At 42.9% G+C, this 17580-nt stretch overlaps 1 protein-coding gene across 2 annotated transcripts in view; it reads left to right on the plus strand.

Annotated features, from left to right (window-relative positions):
- Nucleotides 1-441: 441 nt before the first annotated feature.
- Nucleotides 442-17580, plus strand: part of EFHD1 (EF-hand domain family member D1) — a 30899-nt gene continuing 13760 nt past the window's right edge. For both annotated transcript variants that reach the window (XR_010918139.1, XM_067538798.1), the window contains exon 1: nucleotides 442-1019. Coding sequence is in view for 1 of the 2 variants with exons in the window: in XM_067538798.1 (XP_067394899.1) it covers nucleotides 724-1019 (296 nt within the window). In the remaining variant the exon portion in view is untranslated. The remainder of the gene's footprint in view (nucleotides 1020-17580) is intronic.

Consider the following 17580-nt stretch of genomic DNA (forward strand, 5'->3'; position numbering starts at 1 on the left):
ACCAATACTAGTGAGAGGCCCCTGCTCTGATTACCCTAACTCTTCCCCAACCAGGGCCAAAACATTTTTTTCAAACTGGTTTTTAAATCTGAAATATTTACCATGGTCTCTCTGGCCTGGTAATCTGGTTTACAACAGCTTCTGAATAGACAAGGCTGTAGTAGGGTGACCAGATATCCTGACTTTATAGGGGCAGTCCTGATTTTTAGGACTGTGTCTTATATAGGCACTTATTGCCCCCCTGATTTTTCACACTTGCTATGTGGTCACCCTCGGATGCAGAGATGAAGTAAAAAGAGTAACCAAGTAGATAAAAGCATCAGTTTGTGTTTTATCGCACAGCCAGATCACAAGGGAGGAGGCGCTTCTCTTTCGTGGACCAAATATATGCTCTGCCATTGCCGCCTTAGCAGGAGCTCACACCTCAGATGGGCGGGGCGGGGCAATGGAGGAGGACCGGACAGGAGAGGAGAGGTGAGCTGGGGGGTGTGGCTTGCACACGCAAGAAACCGGGCTTTAGAGACTGGGACTGGAGCTGTTACCAGCGCCGCGCAGGCAGGCGAACGAACGCCATCGCGCGTCCTTAAATCTCAGCCCCGCGTCCCTGCCCCGCCCCGCTCCCGGAGTCTGGGAATAAAGTTCAGGGCCGGGGTGGGGGCTACGATCGAAGCAAACTCGCAGTCGCCGCAGTGTAATCGCAAGGCGGCCCTAGCCGTCCCGGCCATGGCCTCTGACGAGCTCGCCCAGAAGCTGCAGCGTCGGCTACTGCTGGAGGAGGGTAGCCCGGAGCCCGCTGCCGGCGGGGAGGCTAACCCGGCCGGGGAGGAGGAGAAGGAGGACGAGGACAAGAGCTTTATGCTCGCCAGCGCCGACTCGGAGCTGGGCGCCAAGCTGAGCCGCAGGCAGGACATCAACGAGGGCATGGCCCAGCCCCGCCAAGCCAGGGTCTTCAACCCCTACACAGAGTTCAAGGAGTTCAGCCGGCGGCAGATCAAGGACATGGAGCGGATGTTCAAACTGTGAGCAGATCCCCTGCCCTGTCCGCCTTTTCCCCCGCTCCGCCCCACCCTAGCGGAGAGCAGGGGGGAGCAGAGCTCTAGGGGCTCAGTGAGCAGGCTCTGTCCGTGCCCCCCGCTCGTGCATGGGCTGGCTCCGGTGAGCTGGCTGGCCGAGTTTTGGGAAGAGGTCCCCCGGCCCGCCTCCGGTGTGGGCGGCGAGAATTGAGACACAGGGGAGGGAGAGGGTGACTCCGGCAGTCCTGTGCAGACAGGCCCTGCTGGATCCTGCTTTAGCCTCTGACAGAGCCGAGAGCGAGCGAAATCAGGATTCCAATCAAATAAGGGTTCTTGCATTGTAGGCGGCTCTTAACAAAGGCTTAGGCGTGTGAATGAATGAGGTTAGGTTGCTCTGACTGGGAACTGATGGGTTTCTTTGGGCTACTGACTGGGCATGAGACTCTGACTGCAGAACTTCATGTATTTGCATTGAAGACCAACACTCTTCTCCTCTCCCGCCCACCAACCCCCACACCACCAGTTGCTTCTTTCTCTCTGAATCATGTCTGATTTGGCAAGTGTTTGCCTCTTATCCTTCCAGAAATGACACTGCAACAGAAACACTTGACCGGTCACTACTTTCCCTGCCTCTAGGAGCAAACTGAGGTTATATTTAGCATGTTCCTCTAAAAATGACTGTCATTCGTTTTAGTAACCCAAACACTCTTTGAAAACAGGCTTTTCATTTATGTTAACACTGTTTTTCAGATTCCTGAAAAAATTCCATGATTGTCCTACTCTGTGGTAGTGGAATTCCTCCAACACTTGGCTCTGTAAAAATACAAAACATAAAGCGTTCTACAGGAGCGAGGTTTATCTTATTTCAAAACTGAGTGGTGTGCATGAATCTTCAGTTTAACAGAAGTGTACTGTTGAAATAAAGGGCTTCCTTAATAGTTTTCTTTTTAGCTAACCTTTACCAGCAGGTTCAGTGGAGTATTTTGCACACAAAAGTAACCTCTTTTTCTTGCCTTTGATGTCACAATTGCCAGTTCTGCTCCAGTGTCCCCCAATAAATCACTGCTGTAGTGCAGTTCTTGGAAGCTCTGCTCTGTTTTTCCACTCCTAAAAGCTTTTTAAACAACGTGTAAAAGTTTTAAATAAACTTTGCAAACTGTTGTGCGGAGAAAATGGGGAAGCTAAGCCTCAAACAGCACTAACTCTCCTCCTTCTTGTTGTCACAGCCAGTTCTCCCCATCCCCTTGTCCCTTTCCTCCTAACTTTAGTCTTTGTGTTGATCTCACCCAGAATTTCAGCTGTTGATTTGCCACCTTGTGATTCTCTCTTTATCTCTCCCCACTCACCTGTCCAAGCCCCTCTTTTCTTTTCATGGAAGACTGAACCAACTTTTTCAACAAGATCCTCCAAGATTCTATGCAGATCCTTCCATGATCGCCATACTCAGTTCATAGATGCTGATTTGTTGCCTACATCTGGCTCTTCCACCTGTACCTATTACTCTGACTGACTATAACCTTCCTTGCCCTCATTCTCAACCCCTCCCTCTTTCTTTTAGGCATCTTCTGTGCAAAATACAAACATTCCTTGGTGTTGCTCATTGTCAGAAACCCCATTTGCCCCCTCAAACTATTTCCCCTCTCAATTCATAGAATGCCCTGTCTACAACCATTGTCTTGAATTGCTTTCTTTTTGCACTGTCCGCTGGATTTTTGGGGTGTTTTTTTGTTTTGTTTTTGTTTTAAATATCTTTGTGTTCAGCTCTGCCATCATGGCTATAAGACATCATCATCCAATTGGTGATAGGTCTATGTCTGTAGCCAAATTATCAGTTATGACATTACAAAGAGGTGTTGTAGCTGAGCAGGAGCTAGCTAGGGGAATTTAAAACTGTGTGTGTATTAGGTTCTCCTTATGTGCTGTATGCTCCTCCAAGATGGATTAGTGGTGGGACTTTTAACCCATGCTGCTACTGCAGCAACTTTTTTTGCAGTTCATCTTTAACTTGACTACAACAAAGGTTATTTTTGTCACCATTATTTTGGAACAAGACCCTTTGCCAGCTGAATGAGACACTTTGCTAATTAAATCAATTCATGTGGGGGAGGGGGATGGAGAGAGCAAATCCACATGGGAATGAATGAATGATAATGAGCCTCTTCCACCTCAAATAACACAGAAAAACATAACAATTATAATATAAAATGAGGGATTTGGCAAGAGGACTGCATTCAATTCTGGAAATCTGAACAGAGTTCTTGGCTATAAAATGTATCTGCCTGCAAAGTTCAGCAGCTCCTGATAGCTCTCTTAAATATGACGACGGTGGAAGAGGACTAACTCCTGTCCATTGTTAAATTGCATTGCATAGCTGCCCTCTTCCCTTTTAGATTTTTTTTGTATATGAAGAGGATGGGATAGGAGGGGTTTCAACCTAATACACAGGAGAGTTGTGTATTGTATACAGTCAGTGCAAGTCGTGCTTCATGTAGTGTGCAGGAGAAGTGCATGGCCTCTTCGACTTGGATTAGGTTTAGACCAGTTTTAAATTTCCTGCAGAAATAGAAGGCTAACAAATGACTCATCTTGAGTAATGATGCCCCTTGGTGACAAAAGTTTCTGATCTTTGTGTGATTGCAATAAATCAAGTCTTAGGGAGCATCCAATAAGCAATTCTTGCACATTCTCTAAAGCAGCATTTATCCAAGTGGTCCATTTTCCTGAAGGACTGGCTAGGGTAGGGGATATGGATGAGCCGGCCGATCTGTTGGCAGCTTATGACACTATTAATTGAAACTGGCAATTTTGAGAAACAGCAAAATGGTCCAGGTCATGCTCTCTGCTCAAGAATTGATGTTACTTTGTCAAGACAGATAGTCAGAAAAGTGGATGGCATAATCAGTGCAATGAATTGCCTTAAGGTTCAGTACCATCACCCTTGCTGTTTAATGTCTACACAAATAACCAACCAGAATCTCCTGATGTGTGATGATTAATTTATACAGATGATCTTTATGTTTCTATCTAGTCAAAAGATGTGAGAACTCTGAGTGCATTCTAACTAGCTCCCTGAGTGTACTTGAAGAATACTTGGTGGTGTGCCTTGAAGTATTTAAACTATAATTTGAGGACTCTAATAACACAGTCATAGGTCAGGGGTCTATTCTAGGAGTGGATGGGTGATTCTGTGGCCTGTTTTTTGCAGGAGGTCAGACTAGATGATTACATTGGTCCCTTCTGACCTTAGAGTTTGAGCTCTATCAACAGAAGCACTCATTCAGCATAGTAGTGTATGCTGAGGATTGTGCCTGCACAACTATGTCAGGTGGGTTTTTTTTCCACACCCTTGACTGATATAGCTGTGCCAACAAAACTTTATAGGGTATACCTGCCCTGCAAATGTAAGGAGTGAAGTGCAAAACTGAGGCACGTGGAATATGCTTCTACTCACCATAAGTGTGGGGTAGATCTTCATTACAGAAACCAGATAGCACTGAAGGGAACTTAACATTTAACTAATACGGTGAGTCAGTTTATTTATTTAGTTTGCCTATTGGGTACCAGCTGAGAAAACTACTTGAAGTATCTGCAGCAACCAGTGATTTCTGCAAACCAGAGAAACTGTGAAGATGGCCAGAAAGCAACTCGGCAGTAAGAGTGTTACCAGCAGCAAGAGCTAACCTCAAGGCCAACTACTAGAAGATGGGCTAGAGAGGACATCTGGACAGATGGCTTCAGGCCAGTGACTGAATGGACAGACTGTCAGAGGAGACAGTATAATGGGTAGTGATGAAGTGGTAGTTGGTGCCAAATTAGGCCCCCAACACACAAGCACCATGCTTTGACTAAAATGGGAATTGTGTATCCAAGTAGATAATTTGGCACTAAGAGTTCTTGCTACTTGGTGAGTAGTCCTGTACTTCTAAGGTGTCACTTAAAGTAGCCAGTTGCTCAGTACGCGGGCTGTATAAGCACTGCTGATTTTCATTCTGAGCTAGTACTGTCCTAGGCTGCCTACTGACTGCTCTAATCATTCTGCTGCTGCTTGTCTCCTGCTGGTTGGTTGGTTGGTTTTGTACTTCTCTCACAGAGATGTTCTTGTGAGGGCCTATGAAACAATTTTTCAGTCCACCCTCCAAATAAAACAACCTGTTCAACTTGATCATATGTGTATGCAAAGGTATAGCCCTGGGATTTTGGGAAGAATCTGTTATGAAAATCTAAGACACCCTTTATTTAAAAATGGTGTGTCAGTGATTGCTCACTCACTCTTCTGCTGCAAAAGTGAAGCATGATTGCTGAACTCCATGTGTTGCAAAATACATAAGCATTTCGGTGGACATTGCTCCAAATGAGCTCAGAGATGTGGGGTCTAGTAGCTCACAGCCATTAGAAATCACCAGAATGCACACACAACTCTAACACTTGCAATGATCTATTAACGTTTATGCAATACCTCCGTGAAGGAGGAAGAGGAACAGAAGAGTTAAGTGACTTGACTAAGGCGTTTAAGGAAATGGTATCAGACCTAGGATTATAACTCCATTCCTCTGCTTAATTCACTATCCATGGGTCCTAAAGAATGACCCTTGGTGATAATCATATATGAGTGACCTATGATCTTCAGGAAAAATCCTGGAGAGGAAAGTTTTTGCACTCTTCAAGATGTCCTTTATAAGGGAAAGGGGCAGAAGTTAATGAAACTGAAAATCTCCTCATTTACGTTTAGGGCTTGTGTACACTTGGCAACTTACCAAAATAGCTATTCTAGAGTAACTATTAGTTACTTTGATATGAGCCCCCATGTGGAAGCTCTTACTCCAGAATAGGAGTGTTTATTTGATTTAGCTCGAGCCACTTTCAAGTGAAAACCAGAAGTAAATGTTAAATGGGTGACTTTCCCTAGTATAGGAACTAGGAAAGATGTCTTACAGAAACTTCCATGTGGCCCTGTGCATTGGGAGTGCTGTGCGGTCCTGGAGCCATACCTGATCTTTCCTACTGACTGGTTAACCAGTGCTCATCTCCCTCCACTTGATTTTTATGAACTTGCAAAAGTTTTTATGGAATTCAGTTTCAGAAATGTTGCATTACAAGAACCCACTTGCCATTGACAGGTGTGCAATCATCAAACTTTTATGGGCCACATGGGGGACTTAAAACATTTCCTCCTCCTCCTCCCCCCCCCCCCCCTTTCCCTAGTATTTCTTCTTGCACCTATAAATAGTGCGTTTCTTTTCTTGGCCTGTATGATAGCCAATTGCTTTGCGGCTTCCCTTGGTTTTCAGATAAGCTTTGTGTACTGTCACACACACCCCATGTAGTGAAGTTTCTCTTACTGCTGTTCTAATCTGGCCTTGAAGAAAGAGGAAATGGAAAAAGCAAGAGTTTGTTCCCCTTCCAACTTGAAGATTTAGTTTAAATTTAAACTGCCATGGGCAACACTAAAAACAACTAGTATAAACCGAACCCCCTGATTATTACAGAAATAGCTGTATAAGATGGAGTATTGGTGGAATTTATAAAACTTGTTTCTGAATCACTTGTGTTCACTATAGGCCAGTCTTGTGCTCCTTCACTTGGACTTTAGCCTGAGTGAGGTAAGGAAGGTAGGGCCCTGTGTATCATGTCTGAAGGACGATGGGGCTTCTAATATATGCTCCTTTAACTTCTTCTTCCATTAACACACACAGCCTCCAGTGTGTATAATATTACTAACATGCAACCCTGGAGACCTGATCCTTTTTGCTGTAATCAGAGGTACAGCATAGGTAAGGCAAGCATCTCCACACTGACCTTACTCATGATCCAGCCTGTTGAGGAGGGGGCAGGCCATTAGAGGGAAGTTAAGTCTCCTGGCTGATTCAGTTACCTTTATTAAGCACTGGCCAAGTACATAGACAGACACTATCCATCCCAAAGAGTTTACATTTCATGATTGAAAAAACCAACATAGGATGGGGAGACAATCAAGTGTATACAACTTTCAGGTACTTTTTCCACGTCTGTTACTACAAAACTGAATTTCTTTGCCCCCGAGGTCAGTAATAAGTAGAGATAATCTTCAGTGTTATGATTGTCTGTTAAGAGCAGGATTGGGAATCATTTACAGTAGATATTGGCAGTGAGCAAAAGTTGATAGGCATTGAAAGCTTAGCGTGTAATGAGCCAGATGTAATGGATTTCATAATCTATTACAGATGCCCTGAGCTATATAGTCCTCCCTCCTTCCTGAAACTCTCTAGGGAGCCGTATCTGGTGGCTAGAGTAGATTGAAACAGGAGGAGATGCTTTGTCTCTTCTACTAAAAGAACTGCACTCCCCTGGCTAGATGTATCCACAAAATATATGGGTTCCTAAACTGTGGCCCATGCGCTACTAGTGACCTGCAGACAGCTGGCTGGTTACATGTTGATGGGATGCCTCCTGGCTTTGAGCTTCTATAGTGCATAAAATACAGCTATTTTGCTTTCTAGTATTTGTGTTGCAGTAGGTACTAGAGATGTCAATCAAGATCATGACCCCCCTTCCCCTCCCATTGTGCTGGATGCTTTACCAAACGTTGTGAAGACCGTCCTTGCTATGAAAAATGTAAAGGCCACAAAGATAAGATGGGGGGTGGGAGGGAGGCTCAGAGGTGATGCGACTTACCCGAGATCCCACTACAGATTATGGCATGACTGGGAATGGAACCCAGGTTTCCTGCATCCTGCTTAATGCCCTGTCCACTGGAACATTGATGTCCCTGCATTATCTGTTTTTGGGGAATAGCCATCATTAGCAATCTGTGAACTATCTGTGTAGCTGTACAGTAGCTGATGCCTAAGTGTAGATAGGAGCAAGAAAGGTTCAATTGGTGCTAACTCCAGCTTGCTCTTGTGTATGTTTAGGGTCAGCCATCGTGCAGCCACACAGATAACTGGCCACAGATTGCTGAGTCTAGACAAGACCTATATATCTTATATAAACAACTGCTGTAGTTGCAACAAGAATGTTTAACTATATGAATTGGCTGCCCTCCCATTACTAATTATAAATGGGAAGAGAGCTGGTCTGCAGGAGACTCTCAGATGTAAATGGCAGTGGGGCACCAAACTGCCCTTTAAGAGATGATCCTCTCTGGAAAATCTGAGTACCTCTATCTTAGAGATGAGGGAGGGTATCCCATACAATTAAACAACTTTAAAGTCAATGGTGTTCATCTTTTAACTCCCCTGCAATCCACATGAACTGGAGGATCCAAGACTGGGATAACCACCAGCTGTAACTGTCTCTCTTGAATGTACATGGTACCTCCTACATAAGGATAAGCAAAGGAACAGTGTTGAAAGAAAGTTAAAACTTGGAGAGATGAAATACAGGCTGTTTAAAACAGTGAGTCTATTAAATAGAGATTCTGTGTAAGTATGAAATGTAGAATTTGATTTTAAATGCTAATTAACTGTTAAAATTAGGTGGAAATCATTACACACATCATGAAGATGGTCCTAGCTGACTGTTAATTTCTCTTTGCCAAAATCCTAGTAAAAATTAGGCTGTATGATGTCCACTCATCAGTCTCAAAGGTGACCTGCAAAGTTGGGGGGAAATGGGTTTGCTTTTTTGCATAAAGAAGGCCAGCAGGTTCTCGTCTGCTTTTATTTTAATTTTAACATAGGCACCTGAGATTGTCATACTGGATCAGACCTATGGTCCATCTAGTCCCAGTTTCCCATGTTGGCCAGCACCAGATGCTTCAGAGGAAGGTGCAAGAAACCTCTTAATCCATAGCAGTTAGATCTTGGTTTAAACCCTGAAACACACTAAGGTTTAATTTATTTCAAAATCTGTTAGCACTGTTATAACTCTGGATCTTTTTCTTACCAATATTCAGAAATGGATTGGACAAATCTAGAGATAAGTTCTTGGCATCTGACATCCTGTAGACTGGAACTCATTGCTAATTACATGTACAAAAGTGTTTCCTCTTAAATTTTGAATTTGCCACTTTTTAATTTAATTAAATATCCTTCTTTTGTCGAGTGACAGAACAGAAATTCCTGATTAATTTTCTCTAGAGTGGTTATTTTATTTATATATATATATATATATATATATATATATATATATATATATATATATATACTTTTATCACATCTCCTCTTCTTCTCCTTTCTAAGAGCTTATCTACCCTGAGAAATTAATTCAGATTAATGTATGATGGAAATTTAAAGCAGAATAGCTATGCCTGCTTAACTCCCTGTATGGACACTCACTCCAGAATAGTTAATCAGGCATAGCTATTCTGAGAATAACTCCCTGTGTAAACAAACTCAATCATCTCAATCTCTCGTCATATAAAATTTCCCCTAATTATTTTCATTGCATCTAATAACACAATCGTCATCTTGAGATGGGAGTGACCAGTACTGTATGCAGTATTCCAGATGAAGCTGCACCACTGATTTTTTGTGGCTTTATAATTTCTATAGTCCCAATCCCATTCTTCATTTGCCCTCCTAATTTCTTCACTAGTTTGACCATAACTGCATGTTGAGCTGTCCACAATGATGAAGTGGTCTCTATCCTTAATTTTATCCCCTCCTATATGCAGTACTTGTCACTTACTGCCGCTGCCTTGTGCTGCCCACTCACTTAGCTTGATTAGGTCCCTCTGCAGTTCCTCAGTCCTCTCAGGATTTAATTGACTTAAATAACTTCCACCTGCAAGTCTTTCCACTTTACTACTCCCCACCATCTTCCTGTACCATTAAATATATTAAACACAGGACCTGCTGTGGAACCTTGAGGCCACTTTACAGTTAACCTGTTGCCATGATGAAAATTTATCCATGACAATACTTTGCATCTTATACAATTGCTGCTTAGCTTCTTTAGTAGCCTCTTGTGTGGGACCTTGTCAAAGGCCTTAGGGAAGTCTAAATAGTTAGCTGGTTTTCCTTCATCTTCTATTAGATTAGTGAAATACCATTTCCCTCTGCAGAAACTATACATTAGAATCCTAACATCGTGATCTTCCAGGTGTTTTATTCTATTTAATTATTATTTCAATCAATTTCCTAGGTACAGATGTCAGGCTTACTGGTTTATAATTCCCTAGATCACCTCAAGAGATTCTTTTAAATACAGGCACAACATTGCTACCCTCCAATCTTCTTGTACAATAGCTGTTTTTAATTAAATTGCATATTTTTGATAGCTGTTCGGCCACTTCATTTCCCTTTAGAACTCTTGGATGTAACCATCTGGGGCTGGTGACTTACTGCTTATTCAGTTATCACATTGTTCCAGTACCTCTTATTTTGACACATCAATCTGATAGTACTTCATATGCATTAGCAGAAAAGAGCAGGTCTGGAATAAGAAGTAATCTCTCCAACATGCTCTGTGATGAAGATTGATGGAAAGTAGTCATCTAATTTATGAGCAATCTTTTAATCTACAAACTGCTCCCTTTCAGCCCTGGTGAGCGGCAGACACACAGATTTTTATTTATTTATTTTGCAGGCTTCCTGCTTCTGATACACTTATAAAATTTCTTGTTTATACATTTAGCTCTTTTCTCTTCAAAATCCATTTTAGCCCTTCTATACAGAAGGAAATATTGAAGAGGAGAATTAGGAGTGTCGAGTTGGGGGTGTCAGTTAACATGCATATGGGCTGAGAATTTCTTAGTGGAAGAGGTAGGGTTATCAAATCTTTAAACTATGCTTAGGTTCTGATTGCACTGGAGAACTGAATCTTCTGTAGCTGAATTGGTTCACCGTGTCCCACTCTTGCCATATTGAATTCTGTTAAGGACACCTGCAACATTGACATAATGATGATTGCTCTAGTTATGATTCCCTCAGAATTCACTTGTAGCAAACATTATTAATGTAAACAATGAGTACCTTAATTCTGGGATTTCCTAACTCCTGAATTCTTCACTCTGCAACTTTGATGTTTGTGTGGAATTCACCCATCATTGTGGCTTCTAGTGCTGCCCCTGGCAGTTTAAATACATTAAACGAAGGTAGTTAAAAGCAAATTCTCCTAAACTTCCTGAAGGCCCTGCACCTGTGACTTGACTATTGTGTGGCTCAGGTGCAGATTTGCTATGGGACAGGCAGGACCTCTGAGTTAAACCCAGGCTGTGGAAGAGCCTGGAAGTTTAAGGAAGAGGACCTGTACCAATGGTACTCGGACCTCAGTGATTCAGGAGCCAAATTAGCAATTAACATTACCCAAAAGAGCCACAGTAGTGTGAATTAATGGCTTCATTTACTATAGTACTAAATATTCATATTTAAACAGTATGTATGACAGAGGAAATATTTAGTTTATATAATTCTCATAGCAAAATGACTGACCAAGTATTTTTTTATCAACTACAATTGGTTAATAACATAGTAAAAGCAACCTGATTGGTTGTTAATTAAATCAGTGTTTTAATAGCATGTGCTGCAAAGAGCCTCATGAGACACATTAAAGAGCCACTTGCGGCTCAAGAAACTCAGTATGGGTATCACTGGTGTACACTGACCTGAACTTGGGTGCAAAATGATCCTGGTTTTTTTTTGTTTTTTGGGACAGGGGTGGTGGTTAGTCTAGAGAACTTTTTTTTTTTTTTTTTTTTTTTTTTTTTTTTTTTTTTTTTTTTTTTTTAATACTTGCCCAGCTGTGAGTCAGATTTGTTTAGGCTCTCGCATGTCCCTTTGGAGTAAACTTGAATTTGAAAGTTATTTAATACCAAACACCTATTTCCCCTCCCTTCCTCCGAAAATGTCTATGCTTGAATTTCCCCCTAAAATTTCCTTTTACTGAGGGTGGCAATGGTAGGAGCTGTACGTCATCCAAAACTGTTCATAGATGTTTTGGCCACCACATGTTCTAGATGACACTGCGATCCGCAGGGTTCGTCTACACTAGCACTGCAAGATAGGGGGTAATTTTACTGTAGACAAGGCCTCTAGTGACTGCAAGAGCTATTGTAATGTTCCTCTGGCACAGGAACCAGCAAGTCTGCAGTTTAGACCAATTATAATCTGTGACCTAATTAGCTCTTTATTTTAAGTATTAGAATACTGTTTTCATAATAATCTATTCCTCTGGACTCTTAGGCTATGTTCACCCTGCAGCGCTAATTCGAATCAGCTGAAATCGACTTTCAGCAGCCAATTTAAAGAAATAGCAGCAGACGGTTCTCATTACGCTATTTTGAGCTAGTCTCTTGCGTTCACACGTCGGCCTTATTTTGAATTAGAAAGCAGTGCAATCTGGGTAGCTATCCCACAGTGCAACTAGCAACAGAGGCTGTGGTATCCTCTCAGGATGCCTCGCAGCTTCCCCCACTCTTTCCCCCTCCCAAACAAACAGGAAAAGGATTTTTTGAGCCTCTTTTTTTTTTTTTTTTTTTTTTTTTTTTTTTGGTTCCCTGCAATCACCATTGCTTTTCGCAGCTTAGCATGGGGTACTTGAGGAAAAAGAGCAAGAAGGTGAAGCAGCTGAGGTTGCCCTGCTTAAAGACATCCCAGCAGAACATTTCCCAACTGCTCCAGGCAATGAATGAGTGATGCATTAGTGATTTCTGTTCCTGTATGTTGCTAGCCTTTGCTCATGGTCCCCCCCCCCCCCCCCGTATGTATGTTGCTTGCCTTTTCTCATGCATCCACCCCCTCCCATATGGTCCTTGCCTTTTCTCATGAACCCTGCCCCCCTTTATGCTGCTTGCCTTTGATGAAAGCCTGATATCGGTTTATTTTTTCCTTTGATACTCACTCCCCCCACCACCCTTCCAGATCTCTGCCCGGCAAATCCCTCATGAACAAGATTTTCTTTAATAAAGAAACGTTTTGAAAAGATGCAACAATTTATTTTTGAACAGTCATGTCTTGGGTGAAAGGGTGAGGGGAAGGGTTCCTTCACTCTCTCCAGGGGTAGGGTACGGTGTTTAGTTTCTTCCTTTTTCCTAATCTGAGACAGTCTGTGTGCAGCACTGCTTAATGGCCGGCCACTGGAGAGGTGTCTACAGAATGGGGGGGGGGGGGGAAGATAGCCACAGCCAAACTAGTGAATATATATAATATATATATATATATATATATATATATATGTTAGATTTTGAAATAATGATGCTTGGATGTAGACACAGCTTTTAAAGTTAGGACCAATGTATGTATTGATCAATTTCAGCAATGATGGTGTGATACAATGTTGCCTCTTGTTTGTGTATTGAAGAGGAAGAAGTGACAGGTTTCCCTTGTCTTCCTTATGATTTTATACATGTAGCAAGTGACTTTCTAATGCAAATCGCATGGAGGGCTGGGGGGTAATCGGCTGGCATCACAAACATAGAGACAGGATCGGGGTTTTGGGGGGGGGGGAATTTCTCTGCCTGTAGTCCAAACAAAAACTGAGGCTATTGCAGACCGCATGGGGACTTTAAACCGACATAAGTTCCCAGTCTAAGCCTTACAGTTCTCCTTGTCACAATCTTCTAGCATGGGCAAATGGCAGCCCAGCACTGCAATGCAGAGATGTGAATATGATTGAACTTCATCCTCTGTCCTCAGGCCCTCCACCAGGGCAATTTTTTTTTTTTTGGGGAGGGGGGCGTGGAAATGCCCACTGGTTCAGATTAACCGTAATTCTAGAGGAAAATGTTAATGAGGCTCCAGCATTCTTACCATGTGTTGATTACAACATGCTCCTTGAGTGCTAAACTGGTAAGAAATTTGTTTTAAGCTTTCTTCACATGCTGTAAACAGAAATGCTCAGTCCTGCAGTGGGAAGTACCTCATTGCTCTGCAGCAGGTCTCTTGCCCTAAATAAGAAACTTATCCATTGTAGACTTCTCTCCTTTCTTCTCAACTCTCCGCTCTTACTCCCTCCTCCTTTTCCTACACTTTGCTACCATCAAATTGCCTACATGGGAGTAGCCCTCATACCTTGCTAATCTGTATCTTTTTCTGATAGAGCTCTTCTCTGATTCTATGGCTTTCTTTGCCTAAACTACAGTCTCCCTGATGGGAATAGCAGAGGAAGCAGCCAGAGTAGCATTGCCATACGGGTGAATCTACATTGGCAAAAATCAGATATATAACTTGTCACCACTACTGCCCCACACTGTATCTACAGTATGAACCTGGCAGTGCTGCCATTGTCGCAAACACCTCCTGGGTCTGTAACAGTCAACATGGGCTTGTGGAAGTACATGAGTGTCCACCACACAGGTGGGATGGCATTTTCTCTGAGTAAGGCTATTTAATGTGCAATCCACCACTGTGACTCTGTATGGGCACAGTACAAATGCAGACTACTCAGGATTTACTTATCAGCTGCCTACAGGTTTGAGCGCTCCCAATGGGACCTGCAAGATCAACAAAAGATACACGGTGTAAAGAAAAATAGAACTTTGTATACTATTGAGTTTTTGAAACATTGTCCCTTCTGGCACTTCTCTTCCAAAAACGTACATGTTTTTAGTGGCGGTTTAGTGGGCACTGCCTTGCCACCATCTCCTGCAAACCTAAGATCTCAATGAACAGGCATTCTAGTCTAGCTGATGAAAATGTAGCTTCTTCCCCTCCCCCCCACCCCCCCAATATGGCCAAGTAAATCCACTTGCTTCTAAGGTGCACCAGCACCCACTTTGCTGCACCTCAATATGGCACTTAATTGACTGGTTTCCTCCAAAACTCTGTAGGTGGTGGACGGCTGCTCCACCACTCAATTTGCAATGAAGCAAGGATGAGAGCTTTTTAGGGATTTGGAAGGGGCTTAGATGTAGCCCCTAAAGGCGAGTTTCCACAAAGGCAGGTGGCATACAAAATGGTGCTGCAGCAGGGCCAAGAAGTGCAGGCCTGAATCCAAAGGACTGATTTCAGCCAGCTGACTAAAAATGTTTTCTGTTGCTGTGTGGGTTGTATTCCCTGTTAACACTCTCTGAGTACTTGTGCCTACAAGGCTAATTGCAACACCACAGGCCTCAGTGGAACATGGGGAGGCATGTATCTCTGTTGAATCATACAAAAATCTCTCCTAAATAGCATTGCCATGTGGCTCTGGAGTACCAGAGTAACCTTACCAAGTTCTTAAAACTGGGTGGGTGAGTAATATGTATGTAGTACAGGATTCACAGGATGCAATTTTCACTCTGCAAGATCTGTCTGAGTTTTCTAGTCTGGGAGAACAAGTCTTCTCTTTCCTCACATCTCCTCCCCCTTGAGTCTTACCAGCTATCAAATGCACTGACAGTTCATAACTTTTCCTGTGTTTGAGTTGGCTCTCAGAAGGCTCTGGAAGAAGGAGCTCCTTCCAATATTATATTCCTGAGCTGTTCTTATCCCCCGCCTCGCTCTTAATGAAATAAGAGCAGATTGGGAGCAGAGTTGTTATAGAAAATCCGGAGGTTAAACTGTTTTGGAAAGCCCTGCTCTGAAGGCTGGACTTGGCTCTGCGTACTGAACACCTATTGTGCTATTGGTACAGTGTCGCTTTGCCATCTCGGCCCACTGCTGACAAGTCCTAATTTCTCACAATCCTGGCTTTGTGCTGCCTGTGTGCTGGAATGATGGAGCCATGAAACTGTGCCTGATGGTTCCAGGACCCAAGTACAGTTGGTTAACTCCTTCAGGGCCAGGCCTTCTACTGTGAGGGTGGCATAGCTCTCTGAAGGGGTTAAATGACTGCTGTCATACAAAGAGGCAGCAGTGGTAGCTAACAAATTTGCCTCTTCGTATCATAGAATAAGAAGCCAGTGTCAAACCTGTGTGCTACAGCTAGGTTTTTGGTAGTGGGATTTCTAATTTTAGACTAAAATGATGCAGAAATGATGTACAATATATCAGTTTCTTTTGGAGCTATATAACCCACATTTTAGGGAATCGTCTGAACATTTCAGGAATACCAGTACTGCCTTGCTTTATTCCCCCTCACCACAAGTACACTCCTCAAACTGGAAAATGCCTTCCAGCTAAGAATAAAGACCCTAATCTTGGAAATAAATGTTTCCTTCAGCAGCAAAGGTTGCTGGGTGTGACATATAATGATGGCTATTGTCGTTGTAATGATATTTACAAGCCTGGCCGGGCAGATCCTGTGAAGTCTTGGATGTTGTCTAACAGCAGATGAATTTGCTAACTGCTAAATGAATTGTTTCAAGAGAGAGATCATCCCATGCTTTTTAGGGAGTTGAGCACTGTCAATCACTTATGAGGAGTGGAGGAACTCTAGGTATGTGTCTTCCTTCCGCTTCAGCTCTGAATTGACTGACTTGTCTTTAAAAGGTGCTGTGTCCTACGTCAGGAATCCAGATGGAGAATATTAATTCCAGTCCTATTTCTAGTCCATGCTTCAGACATGCATGTCATTGAAACAGCACTGGATGCTCTGGTCAAGGTGTGAAAAAACATACCATGCTTCTTTCTAGCTGCAGAGAAATACCAGACCTCTTGCCACGTAATGCTCCCTCTCTCCCTGCACTTAGAAAGACTAAAAGTTGGATACTGTATTTTGTTACCATGTCTATCAAATTGCTGTGACACTTGCTAAAATACAACTTACCTCCTTTAGTATTAACAACCTAGACAATATTTATCTAGTTAAATTGGTAAACTTCCTGGTCGCATTCCATTATTTTTCTGTAACGAACCATACTGTAGCTTTTTTCCTGAGTTGTCATGTCTGTTTACTTTCTCTTCCCCCTCTCCCTCAAACTTCCTATATCAGTTTCTCTACTTTTTTAAATTCTGTTTCGGCCCCTTTTCATAAAAAGTCTAGATATACGTGTGTGGATTCATGTACTGCACAGGAAACTAGGCAGGGGGGACTTGGTGAAGGTTCTGCAGTGAAGCAAACACTGCTTTAGGGATCATACAGTTTCCTTTATTCCAGTTAGTTCCTTTTTCAGCACTGGAAGAAAGTGACACTTTCTGTTTGGTCATTGTCACATGACAACACCAATACTTCCCAATTCTAACTTCCCCATCAACGTTTTCCCTCATGCCTCCTTCCCTCAACCAGCAAAGCCCCAGTCATAGACAATCATATGCCCCATACACACCCATCCATGCACCCGCTAGTAGGCAGGTGGAAACTTTACCACATATATAATAGCCGGCAGACTATGTGTAAAAATTTCAAAAGTGACCTAGGCTCCTAAGTTATTCAGTGCTTTTGAGAATTTTACCTTAAACCTACTGGCCATAGACCAATCTGAAAGCTTTTCTGATGGAGCGGGCACTAACCAAGAGTGATGGCCAAACAAGAAGCCAAGCCAACTCTTCCCCTCCTCCCTTCAAGTTGCTAGAAAAGGGGAGAGTGCTAGGGATTCCTTTTAGGATGCCATCTGTGGATCCACAATAGGAAGAGGAGGAAAACTCCATAATCAACCCTGGCACCTATGGTTCTGACAAACTCTGAATCATCCCAATCCACTGGAGAAGCAGCATTCTCCATTTTCCCTTGTCTTCATTCATGTGGGTGGGGGACCATTCTGGTTGTACCCCCACCTTACTTTGCTCACTCCCTGCAACAGCTAAGAGACCAGCAGCTTTGTTCATGCTCGTGTCTAGTGCAGCTTCTT

This window comes from Emydura macquarii, unplaced genomic scaffold (genome assembly GCF_026122565.2).
Source record: "Emydura macquarii macquarii isolate MOO-44397 ecotype Brisbane River unplaced genomic scaffold, CSIRO-AGI_Emac_v2 contig_499, whole genome shotgun sequence".
NCBI classification, from domain to species: Eukaryota; Metazoa; Chordata; order Testudines; family Chelidae; genus Emydura; species Emydura macquarii.